The sequence below is a fragment of the Notolepis coatsorum genome, assembly GCF_963971535.1.
Source record: "Notolepis coatsorum genome assembly, chromosome: 3".
NCBI lineage: Eukaryota > Metazoa > Chordata > Actinopteri > Aulopiformes > Paralepididae > Notolepis > Notolepis coatsorum.
In genome coordinates this window covers 5,081,463-5,107,508 of record NC_140167.1, presented here as the reverse complement: position 1 = coordinate 5,107,508, position 26,046 = coordinate 5,081,463, and the positions used below count along the sequence as shown (strand labels likewise).

General features: G+C 44.5%; 1 protein-coding gene across 1 annotated transcript; it reads right to left on the bottom strand.

Annotated features, from left to right (window-relative positions):
- Positions 1 to 25,997, bottom strand: utp25 (UTP25 small subunit processor component; the record flags this gene model as incomplete). The annotated part of the gene is made up of 12 exons (XM_084310345.1): positions 1 to 280; positions 2,062 to 2,307; positions 2,694 to 2,803; positions 3,932 to 4,114; positions 5,783 to 5,985; positions 9,598 to 9,814; positions 10,722 to 11,168; positions 12,575 to 12,663; positions 13,230 to 13,490; positions 13,778 to 13,976; positions 14,825 to 14,864; positions 25,894 to 25,997. The coding sequence occupies 12 exons, from the start codon at positions 25,995 to 25,997 to the stop codon at positions 1 to 3; spliced, it is 2,379 nt and encodes a 792-aa protein (XP_084166471.1).
- Positions 25,998 to 26,046: the final 49 nt, after the last annotated feature.

Below are 26,046 nucleotides of genomic sequence, written 5' to 3'. Positions count from 1 at the left end.
TCAGCAGGCCTGGTCCTCCCCGGTGACGAAGAGGTGCACCGTCTTGCTGGAGTGCAGCATCTGCGCCGCCCTCTGGGCCCCGGTGACGGCCGCCAGCCGGTGGGCGTCGTAGCGCGAGTAGAGGGCGGTGCAGGTCCGGCTCCCCCCCCCACCCGCCGCTGCTGTCTCCCCCTGCTGGCCGCCGCCCACCACCGCCACCATGTTGCACACCTCGCTGTAGAAGTGAGGGAAGGTGGGCAGGCCGTAGAAGATCAGGTTCTGGATCCCCTTGATGGTGTATCTGAGAGGGAGGGAGGGAGGGAGGGAGGGAGGGAGGGAGGGAGGGAGGGAGAGGGAGGGAGAGACAGAGAGAGGAGAGAGAGAGAGGGAGAGAGGAGAGAGAGATTAAGTTAACTCGTGTACTCACATTTTTCTTTAGTGGTTGCAAGATTCCATATTCCATTGTTCCAGCATAAAGGTATGAGCTGGAAAATACTGCGGTTCCATAGCCTGAAGTCGTATGTAGTACAGGTCCAAATTTGATAAAAATCCATTCAGAAATGAGTGCTTGAGAGAGGTTCGAGTAAACTGTGCACCAAAAAAAAAAAAAAAAAAGGGTTCCAAAATCCATTTCTGCCATCCACCGCTGTGCGTTCGGAAGTCTGAGTCACCCCTCATTTTCGCTCGTCAACTTTCAACTACTTCCTATATTTGCACCCCCCCCCCCCCATCGTTGGAAGCGGACACTTGTTGGCTACAACGATGACCAATCATTTTCGCCATCAACGGTGATTGGTCAGTTCTCGAGTGTAAAAAGACACTCGCCTGACATATCGTCATGTAACTCGAGAACCGAGGCACGGAATTGGTCGAGTGAGGTGGCGTTTGAACGGAGGCAAATAGATGTTTCGAACTGTATACGGTATTATATGTTCGGCTAAAGATGCAGCCCCTAAGCTTGCACACAAAATCCAAACTCAATGACCGAAAAAAGGAATAGGCTGAAGCAAATTTTTTGCCTATCCTTTACAATTCTTAAAAACTAAATATATTTTAATATATAAAAAAAGAAAATGTAAAATATGCTGCAAGATATATATTTTTTGAAAAAACAAATGTTTGATGTTTTACTCAAAACTGTACTCCTGAACTATACAATTTGTTAAGGCTTTTTTTTTTTTAAATCTCCACTGAGAAGTACACAACTTCCCGAAGCACGCAATAGGTTGAGTGGGGTGACGATCGAAAGGCGGCAAATTCTACTTTCCAACAATGTATTGGTTGATCGGCGAAAACGCAGTGCGGAGCCGACAGACGAGAGCAAAGTGCGACAAAATGCGCAATTTTTTTTATTTAGATATCGTATTATGTTTAGTTTTATAGTTCATTTATAGCCTATCTAGTTTATATTTATAGTTATAGCTTATGGTTATAGTTTGTATAGACAGAATATACGTTGTGTACCATGTTGTCTACAAATCTACTACGGTTGAGGAGCCGTAGTATCTCACGTTTCTCTGAATGTATGTACATAATTTTTTTTTTTTTTTTTTAATGTAAAGCAGGAAACGGACCTCTTGTAGAAGTGGAAGCGCTCGGTGTAAAGCAGGCGAACTGGCCTCTTGTTAGGGATGGGTATCGTTAGGATTTTATCTATAGGATTTTATCGATACTACTACTCTTATCGATACTGCTTAACGGTTCGGTACTTTATCGATACTCTTATCGGTTATTTTTTATTATTTTGCAAGAAAATAAGACAATTAATTAAGAACAGAATCGACATTGCTTTATTATTCTTTTATATAACTTTATATAAATATAAATACATATTATTTCTTCAGCAGCAGCAACAGCAGCAGCAATGTTTTAAATGTGTCTGAATTATAGACTTTTTATAATCAACAACAAATGTAAGATAAAAATAATTAAAACATGATGAGAGCAGAGCTGTCTGCAGTGTAGCCTACAACTTGAGAGTTGTTCTGAAGCGACGATAGCAGAACCGATAACGTAGGATCTTATCAATACTAATTCAGAACCGGTACCCGTTTAGAACTGGGTTTCGGGGGGCATCCCTACCTCTTGTAGAAGTGGAAGCGCTCGGTGTACAGCAGGAAGCGCTTGTCTGCCGTCTGGAAGAAGAGCCGGGCTCGGGAGATCTCCTGCCGGCTGCTGTACTCGCAGATGCTGGTGAACTTCACCTCCTCCTTCTTCATGTAGTTACGCAGCCGCACGTAGTCGAAGTAGGACGGGACGTAGATCAGCGTGTGGGACATGACAGAGTCCCGGTACTGGGGCAGGACTTTGTCCACGAAGAACTGGAACCTGGACGGAAGAGTGGGGAGAACCGCGGAAGCGGAACGGGTTCAGTTCTGTAGAACGAGTTATGGCCCTTTTCTAGAGCAGGTAGAACGATCGTAGCAGTTATAGCCCTTTTCTAGAACAGGTAGCACGATCGTAGCAGTTATAGCCCTTTTCTAGAGCAGGTAGAATGATCGTAGATTTCAATGCTTCCATAAAATGACTGGATATTTATACTGTAACATACTATCTAATAAAATGACTGGATATTTATACTGTAACATAATATGTAATACAATAACTGGATCATTCTACCTGCTCTAGAAAAGGGCTATAACGTGCTACGATCGTTCTAATAAATAAATGACAGGAAGAGGACCTGGCCTTCAGACGGACTTCGCTGCCGTTACCTCGCATCCTGGTCCATGAAGCTGTCGGAGGCGAACATCTGGAAGACGTGGGGCAGCTGCACCAGAACCTGGCAGATGGAACCGGTCCTCGGGACGTTCTTAGTGGCGACCTGGACGAGAGAGAAGCGGCACAAGAGCACATCGAGACCTGGGCTCAGGATCGAGACGTCCGACAAACTCAACAGTGTCAAACGTTCACGCGCTAAACCTGTTCAGATGAGGACCATACAAGTCATCAGAAGGGAAGGTACTGGAGACACGGATGATCATCAGAAGGAAAGGTTTTGTTTGTTTTGTTTGTCACAATAAAAGACAGAATACTTTACGATGAAATACTTGTTTCTGTACGAGCCCCTGAGAGTGTGCTTCATACAGTAAAAAAATTAAAGTAAGTAAAAAAAGTAATTAATAGGCCATAAGGTGAAGCCTGAGAAGTGGCTAGAAAACTATTCTCGGGGGACTACGCAATTTTCACTCTGGATGAAAGATCTAGTATTAATGTAGATTTAGGAATAAAAAGGTCTCAATTTACAATCCTGCCCGTTTTGCGCAATCATCATTTTAAAGTCGGGACTAGATCTTTCCTCACGAACGTATACTTGGTCAGTTATATTTGATGTAATTGGTGCGAGTTCTGTCACGTGTCTTGCGCTCGACCAATAGCAGCTCTCTTTGTTGCGAGGATACGGCCGTCGGGCGACAACAAATATGACATCCACAGAGTAACGTTACATCTCGACGAGTACAGAAGAGGACGAAAATGAAAAAAAAAAACGGTGGGATAGATATAGAAACTGCATCGAACGGTGGCTTTTAACCTACCAGGCGAGAATCATACCATTGCGGAGAAGACATACAAACATTGTTTAGAGATCGATTTTTCCAATGTTCCCGGAGATTGCTGGTTTTCACGCTACTTGTGTTTTATCGACAAAAAGCGCCTGGATACAGCTGAGAAACAGACCACCCCAGACCACCCCCTAGTTGAGATTACCCCCCCCCCCCCCCTCCAGACCCCCTAGTTGAGACTCAGCCCCCTCCCCTGTTTGAAATTCTGAAATTCCCTGAAATTCAAATCATTGGTTTACGATGGCAAAAATACAAGGGCTTTTTTAAAACTCTGAATGTATTTTGAAGAAGTCTTTGGTCTCGGGTTACTGTGGTTACTAGGTTTAGGGTTAGTTACTGTACCTGCCCGCGGTAGTTAGGGTTAGTTTAGTTAGTTCTGGTTGCAGTACCTGTCCCCGGTAGTTGGCGCAGTGCTTGGACAGGATGTTGTTGATCTGCGGCTCCTGCACGGAGCTGAACACCAGGGTCTGCCGGTAGTGCCGCGCCCAGTTGTTCAGGTTCCACATCCGCACCCTGGAGAAGTCCACCCCGTGACCGTCGAGCGGCTGCAGGTTCACGTGCTTCACCGCGTGCTGCGGGGGTCAAGGGTCAAGAGGTTTATTTGTCACATACATACCAGGGCATAGAATAGAATAGAATAGAATAGAATAGAATAGAATCTATATTGTCATTGTTGGTACAACGATCTGTTAGTCTCTTGATAGTATATGTAGAAGTGACATACAGGTTAATGTTTTATGGGGTTGGTATATGTTTTATTATGATGCGCCTCGCCGAGCCTCTGTGTTCTAAACTCTGTGTCGGTCAATTGTTTTGCGACAATGACCTTGTAGCTATACATTATCCCTTACTTATTTGTCCGACAGTATTGTGTCCCAATGCTAATTACATATGGTAATTAAACATTAAAACACCTGCGGCTTATAGTCCAGTGCGGCTTATATATGTACACATCATTCAATTTAGCTGCTGCGGCTTATAGTCAGGTGCGGCTTATTGTGCGAAAATTACGGTATATTTCTTGATTCAGAACTATTTTATCATGGATGAACAAAACTTCCAATGTGAATGGTTGATTTTAATTTTAAAGGACTTAAAAAGCACCTTGTTAAAAAATGGGCTGTTTTCAAGAAAATTCCAGGCCTTGACTTTTTTTTTTTTTGTAAAAAAAATCAAGCACTACCAAACGGTTAACCCTTTCACTGGGACAATACAGAAGGTTAACCCTTTCACTGGCACATGACAAAGGGTTAGCCCGTTCACTACCACACTACAGAAGGTTAACCCTTTACTATCACACTACAGACGGTTAAAAGGGTTAACCTTCTGTAGTGTGGTAGTGAAAGGGTTAAGCACTCCAAGGACCTCGTGTGAACCCTGCATCGTTTCTACAGACCGCCCCCCCTAGTGGCGACACAGCACCGTCTGGGTTTGAGGACCCTGAGTTAGACTCTCTCTCCCACCAACACGTGCTCCCAGTTCTGCTCTCTCTCCCACCAACACGTGCTCCCAGTTCTGCATGAGTTAGAGACTCTCTCTCTCCCACCAACACGTGCTCCCAGTTCTGCATGAGTTAGAGACTCTCTCTCCTACCAACACGTGCTCCCAGTTCTGCATGAGTTAGAGACTCTCTCTCCTACCAACACGTGCTCCCAGTTCTGCATGAGTTAGAGACTCTCTCTCTCTCCTACCAACACATGCTCCCAGTTCTGCATGAGTTAGAGACTCTCTCTCTCCTACCAACACGTGCTCCCAGTTCTGCATGAGTTAGAGACTCTCTCTCTCTCCCACCAACATGTGCTCCCAGTTCTGCATGAGTTAGAGACTCTCTCTCTCTCCTACCAACACGTGCTCCCAGTTCTGCATGAGTTAGACTCTCTCTCTCTCCCACCAACATGTGCTCCCAGTTCTGCATGAGTTAGAGACTCTCTCTCTCTCCTACCAACACGTGCTCCCAGTTCTGCAGGAGTTAGAGACTCTCTCTCTCCTACCAACACATGCTCCCAGTTCTGCATGAGTTAGAGACTCTCTCTCCCACCAACACGTGCTCCCAGCTCTGCATGAGTTAGAGACTCTCTCTCTCCTACCAACACATGCTCCCAGTTCTGCATGAGTTAGAGACTCTCTCTCTCTCCTACCAACACGTGCTCCCAGTTCTGCATGAGTTAGAGACTCTCTCTCTCTCCTACCAACACATGCTCCCAGTTCTGCATGAGTTAGAGACTCTCTCTCTCTCCTACCAACACGTGTTCCCAGTTCTGCATGAGCAGGACGTCCGCCTGGTCCACCACCAGGACCTCCACGGAGGACAGGAAGTCAAAGTCCCGCTGGCTCTCGCCCTCCGCCTTCAGCACCGTGCGCAGGCCCAGCGGGGAGGCGATGATGATGTCGGAGGAGTAGAAGGGAGCGTACAGGCGCATGCTCCGCTTCATGATGGAGAGACCTGGGGGCGAGAGAGAGAAAGAGAGAGAGGGGAAGAGAGAGAGGTGAGAGAGAGAGAGAGAGAGAGGTGAGAGAGAGAGAGGTGAGTAGGGATGGGAATCGAGAACCTGGGTTCCTAATAGGGATGCTCGATATTGGCTTTTTTACCGATACCGATATTCCGATATTGTCCAACTCTTAATTTCCGATACCGATATCAACCGATATCAACCAATACCGATATATGCAGGGTTTCCCCCCCCCAAAAAACGGAATAATTTCAGGTAACTAATAATGTCACTGGATATATATATAACAAATATTGTTATTGTTTTTATTTTTTTTTAAACCGATACCGATATTTTCCGATATCACATTTTACTGCCGATATCGGCCGATAATATCGGTCGGCCGATAATATCGGACATCCCTAGTTCCTAATTGTCCGATTCCTGGAATCGCATGCCTCCGTGACTATCGATTCCTCTTATCGATGCCATGTTTTTCCGACAGTTGCGCATTGTTGTAAAACATTGACGTAACAACGTAGAGAACTCATGCTGTATGTTGTAGTTGTAGTATTTGCAAAATGTCAATTTCATCCAAGGGGGGAAATACTAGCAATATGCTGAAGCATTTGTCAACACAGCATGCCCTTAACACTTTCACGGCCAACCACGTATATATACGTGTTTGCTCGCCAACCGTTCAGCGCCAAAAAACATATATATATGTTTTTGGATAGTTTTTTCTTTTTTTCCGATTTTAATATTCTATTCAATGTCACAGACCTGTATGTTGCCGTTAAAAGGCATACTGGGACCCGAGGGTGCAGTACCGGCCAGATCCTGCTAGGTGGCAGTATCGAGAGTGCAGTAAACCCTGTTCCAGACCGTGCGTGTGTTACATTTAAATCCCACCGGGCGGAGGATGTTAGTACATGGAAGCCTAGAGGTTCACTCGATCACATTGAAAAGTGTCCGAGACACTCGATGCATGTGTTGTGCCGGATTATGTCGTGGACCAGATGGACATCAGATGGACCAGATGGCGATCAAACAATTGGAATATTCTTTTTGGAATAGCCCTGATCAAAGGTAAGGACTATCTGACGTAAATTCCAGCTTGATCCTGCAATGTTTTCATATCGATCCAGCTGATCAGCGTGTGTAGTGTTAAAAACGAATGCCGTTACTGGCAATCAAAGCATCAGAAACGACCCCCCCCCCCCCCCCCCTTTCATGCATTCATGATTAAACATAATACCTATTATATACATTTGATTTGGAAATAGTAGTGTGTCCAGGGATGAAACGGCAATGCTTTTAGTAGAATTCACGTAGCGCCCTATAACTCAGCTTTCCAGGAATTAGCCCAGATCACTCCGAAACTATACTTATATTCACCACGGGATAGCGTGCGAACGTATACATGAAAAAATTTATTCTTTTTTGCATGTTCGACGGAAGATACTGACTGTCAAATTACCATAGTATAGAATATAGATATAGATATAGCTCTACAAACAAGGTGACGCACCCCTATCTTTAAAGCGTGGCCTAGCTAGAACAGGATGAGGAAAATCCCCGGCGCTGAATGAGTTAAAGTGCAGGAATGTCGTGTTTTTGATGTTCTACGGGCGAGTGCTGCATCTCCTCAACCCTCCGTTACCGAAGGTAAAATCCAATGGTATTATAATAACGTTAGCGCCACGCATGCATAGGGATGGGAATCGAAAACCGGTTCCGGTTGGGAACCGGTTCCTAATTAGCCGATGCCTGGAACCGTGTGGCTCCTGTGACTTTCGATTCCCTTATCGCTGCCAGGTTTTTCCTAGTTGCGTAATAATGTTAGCGTTAGCATGTAGCCATGGCAGACTCTATTTGATTCATTAAGGGCTCGAAATTGCCTGGGTTTTGGTAATATGCTCCCGCTGTTTGGCTACTTCTATGTGCAGTGAAAACTACTTGAATGCTTTAGAACATAGTCATTGATTTAGTTTAGGGTGAGCTAAAATTAGCCGCGGAGCTATCGCTAGCTAACGTGAGCTAACGCTATTTAATCAAGCTCACAAAGAGAGATAAACAGCTGACAGCGGATAGTACAGGTACAAATACAATAAAACAGCGGGTGGGGACTGTTGTGTAAACCTTGTACTCTTTAGTTCACATATAATAAGAGCCGGATTGTTTATTTACTAAGTCTCTACTCTGAGTCCGTCAGACAGGAAGTACCATGGTGCAACATACAAATGTGTCCGTGTAGCAACACAAGCCAATACCTACAGGACAGGGGCCCGGGGAGGGAGCTCTGTGTGTCTGTGTGTGTGTGTGAGACAGAAGTCAGAGGAATAACGACTGTTATTCAATAGATTAAATTAGTTTAAGAATAAAAAAATAAATACATTTTAAGAGAATCTCAAATACATTATTTTATTTAAGTGTAGGCTATAGTTAATGTTTTATTTTTTACAGTTTTTGTATTTTTCTGACATGGTAAATGGCTGCTTTTTTATATAGCGCTTTTATCCAAAGCGCTTTACAATTTGTTCCTTACATTTTACCCAATCACTCACACATTCACACAACGACGGCGCAGGCAACCATGCAAGGTGCCAACCTGCTCATCGGGAGCAGTTAGGGGTTAAGTGTCTTGCTCAAGGACACATCGACACGCTGCCCGGGAGGAGCGGGAATCGAACCGGGAACCTCCGGATTGCCAGACGACTGCTCTACCTCCCGAGCCACTGTCGCCCCTGACATGGGGGCTCAACAATAAATGACAATCAGAAATGTCAAGTTGCATGTTGTTATTCTAACCAGCTTAGTTCTGTTGCATTTCCAATTTATTTATTTAAATTATAAATTGATCAGGTATCGATAAGAGAATCGATAAAGAATCGAATCGATAAGCAGAATCGATAATGGAATCGTATCGATAAAATCCTATCAATTCCCATCCCTACGCATGCAGCCATAGCAGACTATTTGATTCCTTGACTAGGAAAACCTAAATGAAAAACGAATGCTTTCACTGTATAAATATTCTCCCATTTCATCCCTTTTAGATGATGACAATCAGACTGAGGCTGCAGCTAGTGCTAGTGGTTCTTGCGCAAAATGCGCACCTCAGGAAAATCCCTTCACGCTAGCACAGCGGGGTCAAATGACTCAGGAAAAGGTGAACGAGTTGTCACCGAGCAGTCACAAAATTTGTGGTGTGTAGTGCCGTTGGATGGGAGACTGAAGCGGTGTGTTGAAAGAGAACGTCCAGTGGTCGTCCACGCTGCCTACCTATCCTGAAGTGGTAGAGCCTTCCTACGTATCCTGAAATGGTCGTCCAGGCTGCCTACCTATCCTGAAATGGTCATCCAGGCTGCCTACCTGTTACGACCCCTGAGGTCTAAGGATAAAGGGCTGTAACATAAATGGGGGCTCGTCCGGGGTTTGGGTGGTGGGTGATGGTGGTTGATTGGGTGCAGGCGTCTTGAAACCCATCCTGCTATGTAGTCCACCAATGGAGGGGCAGGCATAGCAGGGACCAATGGTGGAGGACGGGTTCTGGCTGGAGGGAGGAAACAAAATGGAGACAAGACACACACTGGGGAAGCAATTACATTGGGATGTAACACTACCTATCCTGAAGTGGTCATCCACGTTGCCGGAGAAGATGGCGTGGTAGTCGTCGGGCCGCCGCAGGTTGGGCGGCCGGGCGTCCGCCTCCTCCCCGAACTCCTCCTTGAACCTCTTCTTGTTGCTGACGTCCATCTTGCGGTCCTTGGGCTCCAGGAGGGTGATGAAGGTCTGCACCACGCGCAGCGCCACGTCTCGGATCGGCACCAGGATCAGCACCTGGCGGGGAGAGGGGGGTAGTCAGTAGGGGTGGGAATCACCAGAGGCCTCACGGTACGATATTATCACGATACTTAAGTCACGATACGATAGTATTGCGATTCTAAATATATTGCGATATGCCGAGTATTGCGATATTATAATATTGCGATTTATTACCTTTTTTTCAACTGCAAAGTAAAACTTGGTCGACATGTTTTATCTAATAAAATAACGTTTTCAGTGTGTTCATCTCACTTCAATCATTTTTATTGCAGCCAGAAGCAGACAGATGTCAACACTGTAATCTGTGTTGCATGTACCTGACAAACTGAACTGTTTGTATTAAAGTCATATTACAACTTACTGAATGTGTGTGTGTGTGGACTACTGTACTATTACAGGTATTGAAATGAACAATGCAACTTCCTTATACATTTTTATTATTAATTTTTTTGCATAATTAAATATCGATACTTGGCGTTCCCCCACCACTAGTAGCAGCTGTACCTTGGGCTGCAGTGTCAGTGTGTGTAGCAGCTGTACCTTGGGCTGCAGTGTCAGTGTGTGTAGCAGCTGTACCTTGGGCTGCAGTGTCAGTGTGTGTAGCAGCTGTACCTTGGGCTGCAGTGTCAGTGTGTGTAGCAGCTGTACCTTGGGCTGCAGTGTCAGTGTGTGTAGCAGCTGTACCTTGGGCTGCAGTGTCAGTGTGTGTAGCAGCTGTACCTTGGGCTGCAGTGTCAGTGTGTGTGTGTGTGTGTGTGTGTGTGTAGCAGCTGTACCTTGGGCTGCAGTGTCAGTGTGTGTGTAGCAGCTGTACATTGGGCTGCAGTGTCAGTGTGTGTAGCAGCTGTACCTTGGGCTGCAGTGTCAGTGTGTGTAGCAGCTGTACCTTGGGCTGCAGTGTCAGTGTGTGTAGCAGCTGTACCTTGGGCCGGGTCAGACCCTGGTCCCGGGGCTCGTCCTGTGGCTCCCCTCCCCCGGCTCCGGCCCTGGCGCCGCCCCCCGCCACCTTGCGCGCGGCCTGCTGCTCTTTCAGCCGGGCGTTGTGGGCCAGCACACGGCTGTTGGCCTTCAGCACGTGGTTCAGCACGTGGAGGCAGTAGGCGCTGCGGACGCGGGGCCCCTGGCCCACGGGGGAGCTCTCCGGGTAGTAGAGGTCCCGGTAGGAGCCCATGAGGGCCAGCAGCTCCAGCTGGAGGGCGCTGGGGGGCTCCTCCTCCGGCGCCCCCTGGGGGTCCTCCGAGTCGCGGTTCAGAGAGGACCAGCGGGTCTCCAGGACCTTGTGGAAGACGGGGGCGGCCCTCTCCGGGCCCACGGGGCCGAACCTCTCCTCCAGGGGGCTGGTGCACAGCAGGGTGCCCAGCTTAGGCCACTGGGTTCAGGGGGGGGGGGGGGAGATTTTTTTAATGTATTTCTTTATTTCGCACCATTTCAACAAAACAGTAAAACATCAAAACATTGACCGTGACAGAAGGTGTATATAAAGGTACTGAGTAGAGGCAAGAGACCCAGATGGGCCGATACGGGGGCCTCAACTCATTAAATCATAGGATTAAAGAAAAAACACAAAAACAAAAGTAAAGTGAAATAAGTTCATAAAACAATTTTCATAATATTAAGATAATAATAAGATAATAACAATAATAAATAATCAAAGTAATAATAATAATAAATAATAATAATAATAATAATAATAATAATAATAATAATAATAATAATAATAATAATAATAATAATAATAATAATAATAATAATAATAATAAAAAGATGGAGTGGAAGATGGAGAGGATGGAGAGGAGGATGGAGAGGAAGAGGGAGAGGAGGATGGAGAGGGAGAGGAGGATGGGAGAGGAGGATGGAGAGGAGGAGGGAGAGGAGGATGGGAGAGGAGGATGGAGGAGGAGGGAGAGGAGGATGGGAGAGGAGGATGGAGGAGGAGGGAGAGGAGGATGGGAGAGGAGGATGGAGAGGAGGATGGAGAGGAGGATGGAGAGGAAGAGGAGGATGGAGAGGAGGATGGGGAGCATGAATTGTACCGCAATTAAATGTTTAGACAGACAAGACGTGCAGTTTTACAAATATGATGGGAGGGAAATTGATACCCGAACACTGGATTATAGGGGAAATAATCGATACAGCGAAATATGTTGATATTATATTGATACACCGACAGCAAGCTTGACAACATTGAAGCTAATATCTTGATCAGAGTGTTAAAACAGTGACGCTAATACCTTGATCAGAGTGTTAACACAGTGAAGCTAATACCTTGATCAGAGTGTTAAAACAGTGAAGCTAATACCTTGATCAGAGTGTTAAAACAGTGAAGCTAATACCTTGATCAGAGTGTTAAAACAGTGAAGCTAATACCTTGATCAGAGTGTTAAAACAGTGACGCTAATACCTTGATCAGAGTGTTAAAACAGTGCAGCTAATACCTTGATCAGAGTGTTAAAACAGTGAAGCTAATACCTTGATCAGAGTGTTAAAACAGTGAAGCTAATACCTTGATCAGAGTGTTAAAACAGTGCAGCTAATACCTTGATCAGAGTGTTAAAACAGTGAAGCTAATACCTTGATCAGAGTGTTAAAACAGTGAAGCTAATATCTTGATCGGAGTGTTAAAACAGTGAAGCTAATATCTTGATCAGAGTGTTAAAACAGTGAAGCTAATACCTTGATCAGAGTGTTAACACAGTGAAGCTAATACCTTGATCAGAGTGTTAACACAGTGAAGCTAATACCTTGATCAGAGTGTTAAAACAGTGAAGCCAATACCTTGATCTGCGTCTTGGCTTTGAGACGGTAGTTGATGGTCGTCACGTCCTCCTCAGTCAGCTCTGTGTACAGATGCTGGAGGAACGGGTCTGTACAAGAGCAAAAAATAAACATTTTCAATGAACAACACACCTACGTACACATTACATCATTATATTAAGGATTTATTGTATCTTCTAATTTATTTTGTACAGGGGAGCACTGATTATTGGCAATTATTGTGCAGCAACTTTATTGTACAGTAAAGTTATTGTACAGTGAAGTTATTCTGAAGGTTATTGTACAGTAAGGTTATTGTGCAGTAAGGTTATTGTGATGGTTATTGTGCAGTAATGTTATTGTACAGTAAGGTTATTAAGGTTATTGTACACTACAGTAAGGTTATTGTGTAGTAAGGTTATTGTACAGTAAGATTATTGTACAGTGAGGTTATTAAGGTTATTGTACAGTAAGGTTATTGTACAGTAAGGTTATTGTACAGTCAGTTTATTGTGAAGTAAGGTTATTGTACAGGTTATTAAGGTTATTGTACAGTAAGGTTATTGTACAGTCAGTTTATTGTGCAGTAAGGTTATTGTACAGTCAGTTTATTGTGTAGTAAGGTTATTGTACAGTAAGGTTATTGTGAAGGTTATTGCACAGTAAGGTTATTCACCTTTATTGTGGTCTTCAGCAGCCTCAGCCTCAGGCCTCTCTGGCTCCCTCTGCTGGCCGGTGGAGTTGGTCTCCAGACAGAACCTGGACTCGTGCTCCTTGTCTGTGAACTCCTCCCCTCCTGCCGTCTCCTCCTCCTCCTCCTTTTCATCCTCCCCGTCTGCCGCGTCGGTGGGATCCCCCTCTTGATCCTCCTCTTCATCGTCATCGCCATCCTCGTCGCCTTCATCACCATCATCACTACCACCTTCATCACTCTCTCCTGGTAAAAAAAAAAAAAGCAGCAGCGATTGCATCCATTTAATTGCAACAAATGACATCATGATTGTATGTGCAATTAATCCAGTTAATTTGACTTATGTAGTGGTCAGAAGGCAGGGTCAGAGGGCAGGGTCAGAGCGCAGGGCCAGAGGTCAGAGCACAGGGTCATATGTTAGATATGGCTCAAAGACGATCGGTATCGTTATGATCCCTAATAATAATAATGTTTGAAAACATTGTTCCTGTGAATTACATGGTTCTTCGTCCGAGGTACTCGTTTCGACTTGCCTTCACAGAGAAGCTCGTCGTCCTCTTCCTCTTCGTCCTCTGTGCTCTCCTCTTCGTCACTCTGTTGGTGGAGGGCAGGTGTGTTGAGAGTGGACAGGAGCTTCTGATAAGACGTCTGCTCCTGCTCTTCCTCCTCTTCATCCTCCTCCTCCACCTCTTCATCGCTGGCGGCACCACCAGGACGCTCTGGGCTCGCTGGCTGGAGCAGACAAGAGGAGAGAGAGAGACACTTCAGACAGAACTCACGCCGCCACGCACACACGCACCTATGCCGTTGGTACAGTACGCGTCCTAGCGATTCCCAGTCGAGTTTAGCGCCAAACCCCGCCCCCATGGTGTGACGAACTGCCATGGCCTCCCGATATAGCGCTGTGATTGGCTGAGGTGCTCTCCGCGCTGCCTTCCCTCTCTCTACTGTTCGTCGGCACCTTGCGTGGTCGCCTCCGCCATCGGTGTCTAACCCTGACTAACCTTACTGTCATGCACTTGTCCTAATAAACTAACCTACACTGTAACACGCAACACTTGATGAACATTGTTACTCAGCTGATAGAGTTGTGCCCTTCTTGCTGTCTTGTCGTACAGAACTTGTAAGTCGCTTTGGATAAAAGCGTCAGCTAAATGACTAAATGTAAATGTAAATGTGTGTGAATGTGTGAGTGAATGGGTAAAAATGTGAGCAACAAATTGTAAAGCGCTTTGGATAAAAGCTGCTATATAAAAAAGCAGGCATTTACTTAAAGTAAGGGCTTTGCTTGTCCAAATGACAATACTGACCAAATTAAGATTTTATTTTCTCTTGTCCATTTATTTTGTTTGCTTTCTAATGTAAAATACAGTTTGAAACCGTCTCTGTACACAGTAGGCTATGTGTGCTAGCAGAGCTAGTCTCCAGTCACGAGTCACGGTGCACGTGTGCTGTGGTTTGTCCACCAAAAAAGCGCCAAAAGATCTAAAAGAAACTAGCAGAGCCAGAACTGTTCAACTCCCCTGGAGCCACAGCCATTTAGGTTTGGAGCCAATAGTTAGAACGCTGTTGGTACTCACCAGGTCCACTATTTGTGTTCGTTCAGGTCTTTCGCCGACACTGCAAGGAGACACAAATCAAACTGATTAATGTAGTCGCATTGACAACAAAAGGTTATATATCAGAGACTGAAACAGTCATGTTATAGAGATACTCTTAAAACTCAGCATGTCAGCAGTGAAAATGATCAGACTCTTGTGACATGTCACTAACACAGTCTATAAATTCACATTAGCAGACTAGTCTGTAGTATTAAAGGAACATGCGAACATTATGAGAAATGCCCTTACTAGGCCTGCCACGATAACACATTTTGCTGGGCGATTAATTGCCCCCGAAAATATCACGATAAGCGATATTATTGCGACCGGTTAGAGAATTTTTTTTTTTGGAGAAATTTATTTCCCAAAACTTTTATTTTGAAGCCCACCGCTCCGTCTTTTCCGGTGTTTTAGACTTTTATTTTGAAGCCCACCGACCGGACCGGAAGTATTGTTGCGATTATCAGGTACTTTGGGTACCAGAAAAGTCACGTGAAACACTGCAGACCACTGATTGGTCAGAATAGAGACGCGTCTCTAGGATTTCATAAGCATTATGTTTGCAGCAGGCACAAGTGCAATAAACAAAGGATACAGTCACTGTGTATTCTGCCTCATTTATTGATTAAACAAAACCGACATCAACACAATTTGCCACCGAGCGGAGAGTTTAGTCTCGCAAAAAGATCGCTGACTTGTTAAGGCTTGTTGTTAGGTTAGGTGCTAATGTTGTGCTAGCGTTTTAGCATGGCTATCGTACATAGCGTGATCAATATAACTCGCTATTGATTGTTTGTATGAGTAACGTTAATGCTAGTAGAATAGACACAACGTGAGGTAATCACCATCCATTTTAAACCGGTTATTACCTAATGCTAACGTTAGCAAATAGACGCGACTGGTAACGTTAACGCTTGTAGAATAGACACAATGAGAGGTAACGTTAGCGTTAGCAGAATAGACACAACGAGGGTCTCGTTAATGTTGTTATAGATTGATTGATTGAAAACTGTGTTTACTCTGTTTGTATGAGTAACGTTAATGCTAGTAGAATAGAAAGCCAGCGGCCCGCCTCCCAACACGGACAGTGACTGACAAGGGGCACTGGGTCCGCCTCATTAAAACAAACGCGCAAATAGCAATTAATCGCGCCCGTCAAAATCATTGCATTCATTTTAATTATCGCGGCAATTAATCGATTTATTGCTTATCGCGGCAGGCCTAGCCCTTACCGTTTTCTCTAGAGTGGGACAAGAAGATTGATTGATTGATTGAACATTTTGTTAACAGATTGCAGAATGGGTACAATACAGTAGTGAAGCACGATATATCGGCCGCCGATATAATATCGGCCGATATGGCAGTTTTTTTACACATCAGTATCGGTCCAATATCAAGATAGGGCCTATATTAAAAAAATATATATTATTATTTTTTTATCTTTTTTTTTTATCTTTTTTTAACATGTTTTGGCCTTAAATAGTTTCAAAGTATCAGTAATTTCTGAAAATAAACTTACAAAAGTTAAAAGAAAAAGCGTTTTGGAAAATAGCTCTTTTTTTGATTATCATAAAAAAGTGTTTTCTATACAGAGCTATCGACATCGGTAAATATCGGTATCGACCAGAACAGCAATATTAATATCGGTTATCGGTATCTGCCACAATTTTCACATCGGTGCATCACTACAATACAGTTCGTCTTGTTTACATCAGGGTCCCCCATTTTCAATTCATGACATTTATGACATACACAACATACAGATATATATCATGACATTTACAACATACAGATATACAGTACTGTTACATTTATGACATACAAGATATACAAATATACAGTACTGTTTACCAGAGATCCTAACAGAAACTATATACATTCGAGGGGGAGGAAACTGTACATTAGGTGGGGGTTGGGTGGGTGGGTGGGGGGGCGTTTGGACATTTACCGGGGCCAATTTCTAATTGCAGCCTCCCGTAGGTGCTCTTTGAGGGCGGTTTTGAAGGTGGGTAGGGATTCACATTATTTTATGGCTGTGGGTAGGACGTTCCACATTGATGTGGCATAATTGCTAAACGTTAGGGCTTAGGGGTGTAACGATACGCGTATCCGTACTGTACCACCTCAATGTAGTTATCCGGTACAGTACGCACTGTCTGTGCACCGAACGATTGCAACGGTACGGATAGGGTTGGGCGATATAACGATAATTATCGCAATATATTTTAATAATCGATATCGAAAAAAATATATATAGATTTTTTTTTTGTGACAGGGCAGTTTTAAAACCAGGGACAGTGGACAGACTTGTCTTTCTTGCCTGCAACTTAAAGTAAGGGCTTTGCTTGTCCAAATGACAATACTGACCAAATTGAGATTTATTTTTCTCTTGTCCATTTATTTTGTTTGCTTTCTAATTTAAAATACAGTTTGAAACCGTCTGTACACAGTAGGCTATGTGTGCTAGCAGAGCTAGTCTCCAGTCACGAGTTTGTCCACCAAAAAAGCGCCAAAAGATCGAAAAGAAACTAGCAGAGCCAGAACTGTTCAACTCCCCTGGAGCCACAGCCAGCAGAGAAGCCTGTTTACTTTCGCTTTCAAACCAGCTGCAGCCTGAGAACTGGAGTGTGAGCCGTGGTGCAGTCGTAATATGGGAACTGCCTAGACGGCCACGTGCACGCGCGCATACATGTTCCCTCGCTTGCGCACAGAACAGATGATTATTATGTAGTTACAATTTCTTTAATTTAATTAACTTAAACTAGAAAAGTAAATACAAACTAAATTAACAATGTAACTTAGTTTACAGAAGGACAGTTTCCTTCTGAAGCACAACTTAATGTCTCATCCTTCCAGTCGGGACCACAGATCAAGCAAACCCCCACCAATTGGTACAGGGCTTGTATTTTGGTTTGGCTCTTCTCTTCTTTGTTATGCTATCGGTATCCTATTATTATGCAAAGTCTAGGTGATAAGTGCCGGCCGGGTACTTGGCGCACAGCGCGACGAGTCCAGTGACAATTGTGAACGCATTTTTGTGTGCGCGCGTGCACATCCGATTGCGCGTACTTCTGCCTCAGTGAACTACTAGGATGGCGTCTTACCCCGTCCTACCGCCAATGCACCACTGAGTGTGAGGGGCTGTAACACTAAAGATGGCGGCAACGACAAAGAATTGCTGCAAAATAAACATACATCTGTTGTTAAAAAAATCTAAATAATTTTTTTTTTTTTACTTACAACAATATCGATAATATCGAATATCGAGTGATATGATATTGTTATCGATATCGTTATCGCGATATCATTTTTGGCCATATCGCCCAGCCCTAGGTACGGAATCTGTTTTTGCGGAACTTAAATCCCCCCGTCCCAAATATAACGTGCACAACTAACCGGATGTTGTTTGTTCATCCCACGCAGCGCGCAGCCACACTGAACGAGAGCTGTAATTCAGCAGAGCATATTAGCCTTAGTATGGCGAGTGCAATACTAACTGACAAGCCAGAGCTAGAAGATGCTCCCACAACATTCAAGTCTCCCGTTTGGGATCATTTCGGATTCCCAGTTAACGACAGTAAATGGACAAAGACAGGTGGATCGCAACTAAAGCTACGTGCCGGCTAGCCCCTTTCGTGACTGTGATGCAAGCCTTGCATCACAGTCACGAAAGGGGCTACGTGTAGGGATGGGAATTGATAGGATTTTATCGATACGATTCCATTATCGATTCTGCTTATCGATTCGATTCTTTATCGCTTCTCTTATCGATACCTGATCAATTTATAATTTAAATACATAAATTGGAAATGCAACAGAACTAAGCTGGTTAGAATAACAACATGCAACTTGACATTTCTGATTGTCATTTATTGTTGAGCCCCCATGTCAGGGAGGTAGAGCAGTCTTCTGGCAATCCGGAGGTTCCCGGTTCGATTCCCGCTCCTCCCGGGCAGCGTGTCGATGTGTCCTTGAGCAAGACACTTAACCCCTAACTGCTCCCGATGAGCAGGTTGGCACCTTGCATGGTTGCCTCCGCCGTCGTTGTGTGAATGTGTGAGTGATTGGGTAAAATGTAAGGAACAAATTGTAAAGCGCTTTGGATAAAAGCGCTATATAAAAAAGCAGCCATTTACCATGTCCGAAAAATACAAAAACTGTAAAAAATAAAACATTAACTATAGCCTACACTTAAATAAAATAATGTATTTGAGATTCTCTTAAAATGTATTTATTTTTTTATTCTTAAACTAATTTAATCTATTGAATAACAGTCGTTATTCCTCTGACTTCTGTCTCACACACACACACACACACACAGACACACAGAGCTCCCTCCCCGGGCCCCTGTCCTGTAGGTATTGGCTTGTGTTGCTACACGGACACATTTGTATGTTGCACCATGGTACTTCCTGTCTGACGGACTCAGAGTAGAGACTTTGTAAATAAACAATCCGGCTCTTATTATATGTGAACTAAAGAGTACAATGTTTACACAACAGTCCCCACCCGCTGTTTTATTGTATTTGTACCTGTACTATCCGCTGTCAGCTGTTTATCTCTCTTTGTGAGCTTGATTAAATAGCGTTAGCTCACGTTAGCTAGCGATAGCTCCGCGGCTAATTTTAGCTCAACCTAAACTAAATCAATGACTATGTTCTAAAGCATTCAAGTAGTTTTCACTGCACATAGAAGTAGCCAAACAGCGGGAGCATTTCGGGAGCATATGACCAAAAGCCAGGCAATTTCGAGCCCTTAAGGAATCAAATACAGTCTGCCATGGCTATATGCTAACGCGCGCAACTGTAGGAAAAACCTGGCAGCGTTAAGGGAATCGAAAGTCACAGGAGCCACACGGTTCCAGGCATCGGCCAATTAGGAACCGGTTCCCAACGGGAACCGGTTTTCGATTCCCATCCCTAGCTACGTGCCAGCATTGTTCAACTTTATTGCGAACTTTATCACGCATTTGAAACGGCATCACCCGAATGTAAATATCACTGGTACAAGGAAGAAACAGACCCTAGTGCAAACCCAGCTCCCCGTGGCATTCAAGCAGCGATCTCGCTATTAATTCAGACCGGGCCAAAGCAATAACAAACGCAAGGTGTTTTTATAGCAGCAGATCTGCGACCATACTCCGTTGTCGAGAACACATGGTTTAAGCACATGTTAAAGGTAATAAAAAAAAGTCAACCAACGAACTCGATTCTCGTACGGGATCTCCTCTCTGTTAAACAAGAATACCCTGAAGACTCTGGCAGGAGCACTCATTCAAGGGTACTACGACTATGCTTGCACCTCATGGTACCAAAGCACCTCAAAGGTGCTAAAAACAAAATTACAAACATCTCAAAACAAACTGGTCAGACTACTACTTGACCTTACTCCTAGAACCCACCTTACCCCTGCCCACTTTGACAACCTAGGATGGCTTAGAGTAGATGACAGAGTAAGCAACTTGCAATGGGCCTGGTCTACAAGATACACTACACGACCAAGGTACCCATGTACATGTCAAAATACTTCCCAAATGTCAGTGAATACCACGATCACAACACCAGAGGGAGCTCCACAAATCATGTTCAACCCAGATTCGGCTCAAACAAGGGACTAAACACGTTTAGCAATTATGCCACATCAATGTGGAACGCCCTACCCACAGCTGTAAAGGAATGTGAATCACTACCCACTTTCAAAACCACTCTCAAAGAACACCTACGGGAGACTGCAATTCGAAACTGGCCCCTGTAAATGTCCTAACCCAACCCCCTCCAATGTACAGTAAATTACCTATTAAACCCAATAATACACGAGACCCTTTTCTTAGAACCAAGTATGGTTTCGTCGATAATCCAATGTACAGTTTTGCTTCTTGTACAGTTTCCCCCACCCCGCCTACCCCCCCAATGTACAGTCCCCCCCCCCACCCCACCTACCCAACCTCCTCCAATGTACAGTTTCTTCGTCAAATGTATGTAACGGTTGTGACAACGTCAACGATATACTCTCTTTTTTAGACTATTTTTGTATCACAAACAGTACTGTATTTGCAAATCTTGTATGTCATAAATGTCTAGATGTAACACAGTACTGTCTATCTGTATGTCATGTATGTCATTATGAAAATGGGGGACCCTGGTGTAAACAAGACGAAATTCTTTCTCTGGTCTGCATCCCCTTAACAATTGTATGTATTGAGCTGTACTGTACCCATTCTGCAATCTGTTAATAACGTTTTCAATCAATCAGCTTAAAGTGGAAATGAAGCAGTGCGATAAATACATATTCATAGCATCACATTAGTATTTAGATAAGCCAAAGAAGAAGTCACGTTATAAAAATAAGCAGTTTCTAAGAAAAAACGATTTGTTGTGTACATTTCTGAAGCATTTAGCATTATGGGCGCGGCCATTTTGTTGCTGACGTCATACCGCTGGTTGGGTGTATACACTCTGGTTAGCTGCCTATAGTGAATGGGTCAGTCAGCAAATAAAATGTTGCCTACAAAACAACGGGACCGCGGTGGTTCTGTTTGTATTGCTCCTGGCTGTTCAAACTAATTTTACCATGTGAGAGAGAGGAAAGTTGGTTAATTTCCACAAACTACCAGTGAAAAAAACAGTGTTGTTGACATGTTGGCTCGGGCTGGCTGCACTCAGGCGGCGCGACCAGCCTGTTGGACAGGGAAGGAGGATCTGCAGAGAACACTTCATTGCCTCGGATTATGTTGTTGGGGTGGGATGTTTGTCCAGAAGACCACTAATCAGCTGAAGCCGGACGCGGTTCCCTCGGTCTTCGACAGACAGACCGGCGTTAGCTCTCGGGAGCGATCGCTAGCTAGTTGGCACCAGCCGGGGACCGGCGTTAGCTCTCGGGAGCGATGGCTAGCTAGTTAGCACCAGCCGGCGACCGGCGTTAGCAACCGGAGCGTTGCGGAGCATTCAGCCTGCTGGCTACTAGGGGTGGGACGATACATCGATCCAGATCGATACATCGATGTAATTATCAACAATCGAATCGGATCGATGCGATGTAATAAGATCGATTCATATCGATACTCTTATTTTGAAAATCCTGTGGCGAGTCTCATATCCGCCCAAGAACAACAGCAGTAGCTCCGTGTGTGTAGATGTTACAGCATAGCATTCTCCCTTTCTGTGTGTGTGTGTGCGCGCGTCTTTGGAAAGACCAGATGAGGTCAGAGGAGTTTGATGTTTAAATGTTATTTAAACATAAACAATATAATACATAATAAATATAGGCCTATACATGATCATGCAACATCAACAAATTGTTGTAGGAACGGTTTGGGAGAGGGAGGTTGTGAGTTTTGAGTTCCAAAAAATGTAGCTTAAAGTTAAAAGCTCAATATATAAAAACGTGGCACTTTACAGTGAACAGGAGGTCTATTTGTATTAAAAACAATAGATTGATTTTCCTTTAAATGTCTGGAAGAGCTCAAAAATACAAATGTCAAATGATATTTTCATTACCTTTTTTTTGTTGATCTAATTGTTACTGATTGTGTTAAATGGGCATATGATATCATCTCATATCGATCGCAGGCACCTGAATCTAATCGTATCGTATTGTATCGTGAGAGACTTTGTGATATCGGCAAATATCGTATCGTTGTCCAAAGAATCGATATCGTATCGTATCATGATGAAACTGGTGATTCCCACCCCTACTGGCTACACAGCTTGTCGGTGTGCTGGAGCCTGGAGCCAGCTACCGTTAGCTTGCAGAGGCTCCAGCACACCGACAAGCTGTGTAGCCAGCTACCGTTAGCTTGCAGAGGCTCCAGCACACCGACAAGCTGTGTAGCTAGCTACCGTTAGCTTGCAGAGGCTCCAGCACACCGACAAGCTGTGTAGCTACTAGCTACCGTTAGCTTGCAGAGGCTCCAGCACACCGACAAGCTGTGTAGCTAGCTACCGTTAGCTTGCAGAGGCTCCAGCACACCGATAAGCTGTGTAGCTAGCTACCGTTAGCTTGCAGAGGCTCCAGCACACCGACAAGCTGTGTAGCCAGCAGGCTGAATGCTCCGCGACGCTGGTTGAAGTGGGTCTAGGTAGCCAGCAGGCTGAATGCTCCGCGACGCTCCGGTTGCTAACGCCGGTCGCCGGCTGGTGCTAACTAGCTAGCCATCGCTCCCGAGAGCTAACGCCGGTCCCCGGCTGGTGCCAACTAGCTAGCGATCGCTCCCGAGAGCTAACGCCGGTCTGTCTGTCGAAGACCGAGGGAACCGCGTCCGGCTTCAGCTGATTAGTGGTCTTCTGGACAAACATCCCACCCCAACAACATAATCCGAGGCAATGAAGTGTTCTCTGCAGATCCTCCTTCCCTGTCCAACAGGCTGGTCGCGCCGCCTGAGTGCAGCCAGCCCGAGCCAACATGTCAACAACACTGTTTTTTTCACTGGTAGTTTGTGGAAATTAACCAACTTTCCTCTCTCTCACATGGTAAAATTAGTTTGAACAGCCAGGAGCAATACAAACAGAACCACCGCGGTCCCGTTGTTTTGTAGGCAACATTTTATTTGCTGACTGACCCATTCACTATAGGCAGCTAACCAGAGTGTATACACCCAACCAGCGGTATGACGTCAGCCATGACGTCAGCAACAAAATGGCGGCGCCCATGTTGAAAACAGGGATATTATATTATATTTTTCAGACAAATAAGATAGATTTCACATTTGATTATAGAACCCTGTCTTACACAAGGTACACAACAAACAAACTAGGATCACATTGCTCACTGCTTCATTTCCACTTTAACACAAATGAATGGAAGCGGATTGATTGATTGATTGATTGAAAAGTGTATTAACAGATTGCAGAATGGGTACAGTTCACAATTGTTAAGGGGATGCAGACCAGAGAAAGACTTTCGTCTTGTTTACATCAGGGTCCCCCAATTTTCAATTCATCATAACATATATGACATACATGACATACAGATAGACAGTACTGCTACATCTATACATTTATGACATATCAGATTTGCAAATACAGTACCGTTTGTGATACAAAAGTGTCCAGAAAAAGAGTGTATATACATTTGGCGTAGAAACTGTACATTGGAGGTTGGGTGGGTGGGTGAGGGCTGTACATTGGAGGTGGGGGGGGGGGGGGGGGGGGGGTGGGTAGGGGACACACACACATAGGCCTGCCACGATAACAAATTTTGCTGGGCGATTAATTGCCCCCGAAAATATCGCGATAAGCGATATTATTGCGACCGGTTAAAAAAAAATTTGAGAAATTTATTTCCCAAAACCTTTATTTTGAAGCCCACCGCTCCGTCTTTTCCGGTTTAAGACTTTTATTTTGAAGCCCACCGACCGGACCGGAAGTAATGTTGCGATTATCCTAGCCGACAACTTGTCTCGTCTGGTTGTGTTTTTTTGTTTTAACGTTAGCTACTAACGTTAGATGCAGCTACTACAGGCAATCAACGATGAGGAGGACGCGTCAAAGCCGTATATAATAGAATAGCTGTGGTGCGTAGGCACTGCAGCACGACTCGAAAACGACCCGTTATAATAAATTAATTCATGTTTAACTTGTCCCCGTCTCCAGTGCTTTGACTAGCCCCACCCGTTCATTGTAAACAATGATGCATGTAATTGTATTAACGTTATTCTGTGTTATTCTAACGTTACACTACAAATAACGCTACTTGGTTAAAAGGAGCAACACTATTGAGAAATGTAGGTAAGCTAAATAATGTGGCGTTGCTACTCATAGATATATATATAGATATCTATGTTGCTACTGCCCCACGGAGCTCCCTTGCTGTGCTCTGTAGTAACGCCAGCGGCCAACCCACACGGAGAGTGACTGACAAGGGGCACTGGTTCCGCCTCATTAAAACAAACGCGCAAATAGCAATTAATCGCGCCCGTCAAAATCATTGCATTCATTTTAATTATCGCGGCAATTAATCGATTTATTGCTTATCGCGGCAGGCCTAGACACACATTTTACACTGTACATTGGAATACTGACAAAGCCTTACTTGGTCATTTACTGTACAACTAGGTTAGGAAATTTGTAGGGGCCAGTTTCGAATTGCAGTCTCACGTAGGTGTTCTTTGAGAGTGTTTTTGAAAGTGGGTAGTGATTCACATTCCTTTACAGCTGTGGGTAGGGCGTTCCACATTGATGTGGCATAATTGCGAAACGTGTTTAGTCCCTTGTTTGAGCCGAATCTGGGTTTTACATGATTTGTGGAGCTCCCTCTGGTGTTGTGATCGTGGTATTCACTGACCTTTGGGAAGTATTTTGACATGTACATGGGTACCTTGGTCGTGTAGTGTATCTTATCTTGTAGACCAGGCCCATTGCAAGTTGCTGTACTCTGTCGTCTACTCTAAGCCATCCTAGGTTGTCAAAGTGGGCAGGGGTGAGGTGGGTTCTAGGAGTCAGGTCAAGCAGTAGTCTGACTAGCTTGTTTTGAGATGTTTGTAATTTGTTTTTTAGTGCCTTTGAGGTGCTTTGGTACCATGAGGTGCAAGCATAGTCGTAGTACCCTTGAATGAGTGTTCCTGCCAGAGTCTTCAGGGTATTCTTGTGGATATGGACCAGCTAGTCTAGCTGTTGACATAAAACACCTATTGCAGAGGTTTAAATTGGGCTAGTGGTCCGTATCCACCGAATGAATGAATGAATGGAAGTGGATACGGATCAGCTAGCTGAGCTTAAAACTCAAGAGTTTTGGGCCAGCAGCTAGGCTAACTGATCCGTATCCGCTTCCATTCATTGTGCTAAGCTAGGCTAGCTTGCAGCCGGACAGCTTCTCCACTGAACGCACAGCGAGGACACTGGTGTCTATCTTCTGGTCCGACTCTAGAGAACACGGTGAGGGTTAAAGGTCCGACTCTAGAGAACACGGTACTAAGGGTTAAAGGTCCGACTCTAGAGAACACTGTACTAAGGGTTAAAGGTCCAAGAGGCTACTGACTGACTGACTGACTAACGTGTTGAGCTGAAACTAAACTAAACTCACACAGATATCGTGGACGTCGCACTACTTACACATCGTGGAACGGGTGCTCCTCTCCATACTCTTTCAAATGTTTCTTCTGTTTCTTGGTCATGTTGGCGAGAAGCTGTGCCTGTTGGTTCTTTCTCTTCCCCATGTTGTTATTATTATATATATTATATTATTGTATGTTGACATGTGTGGCA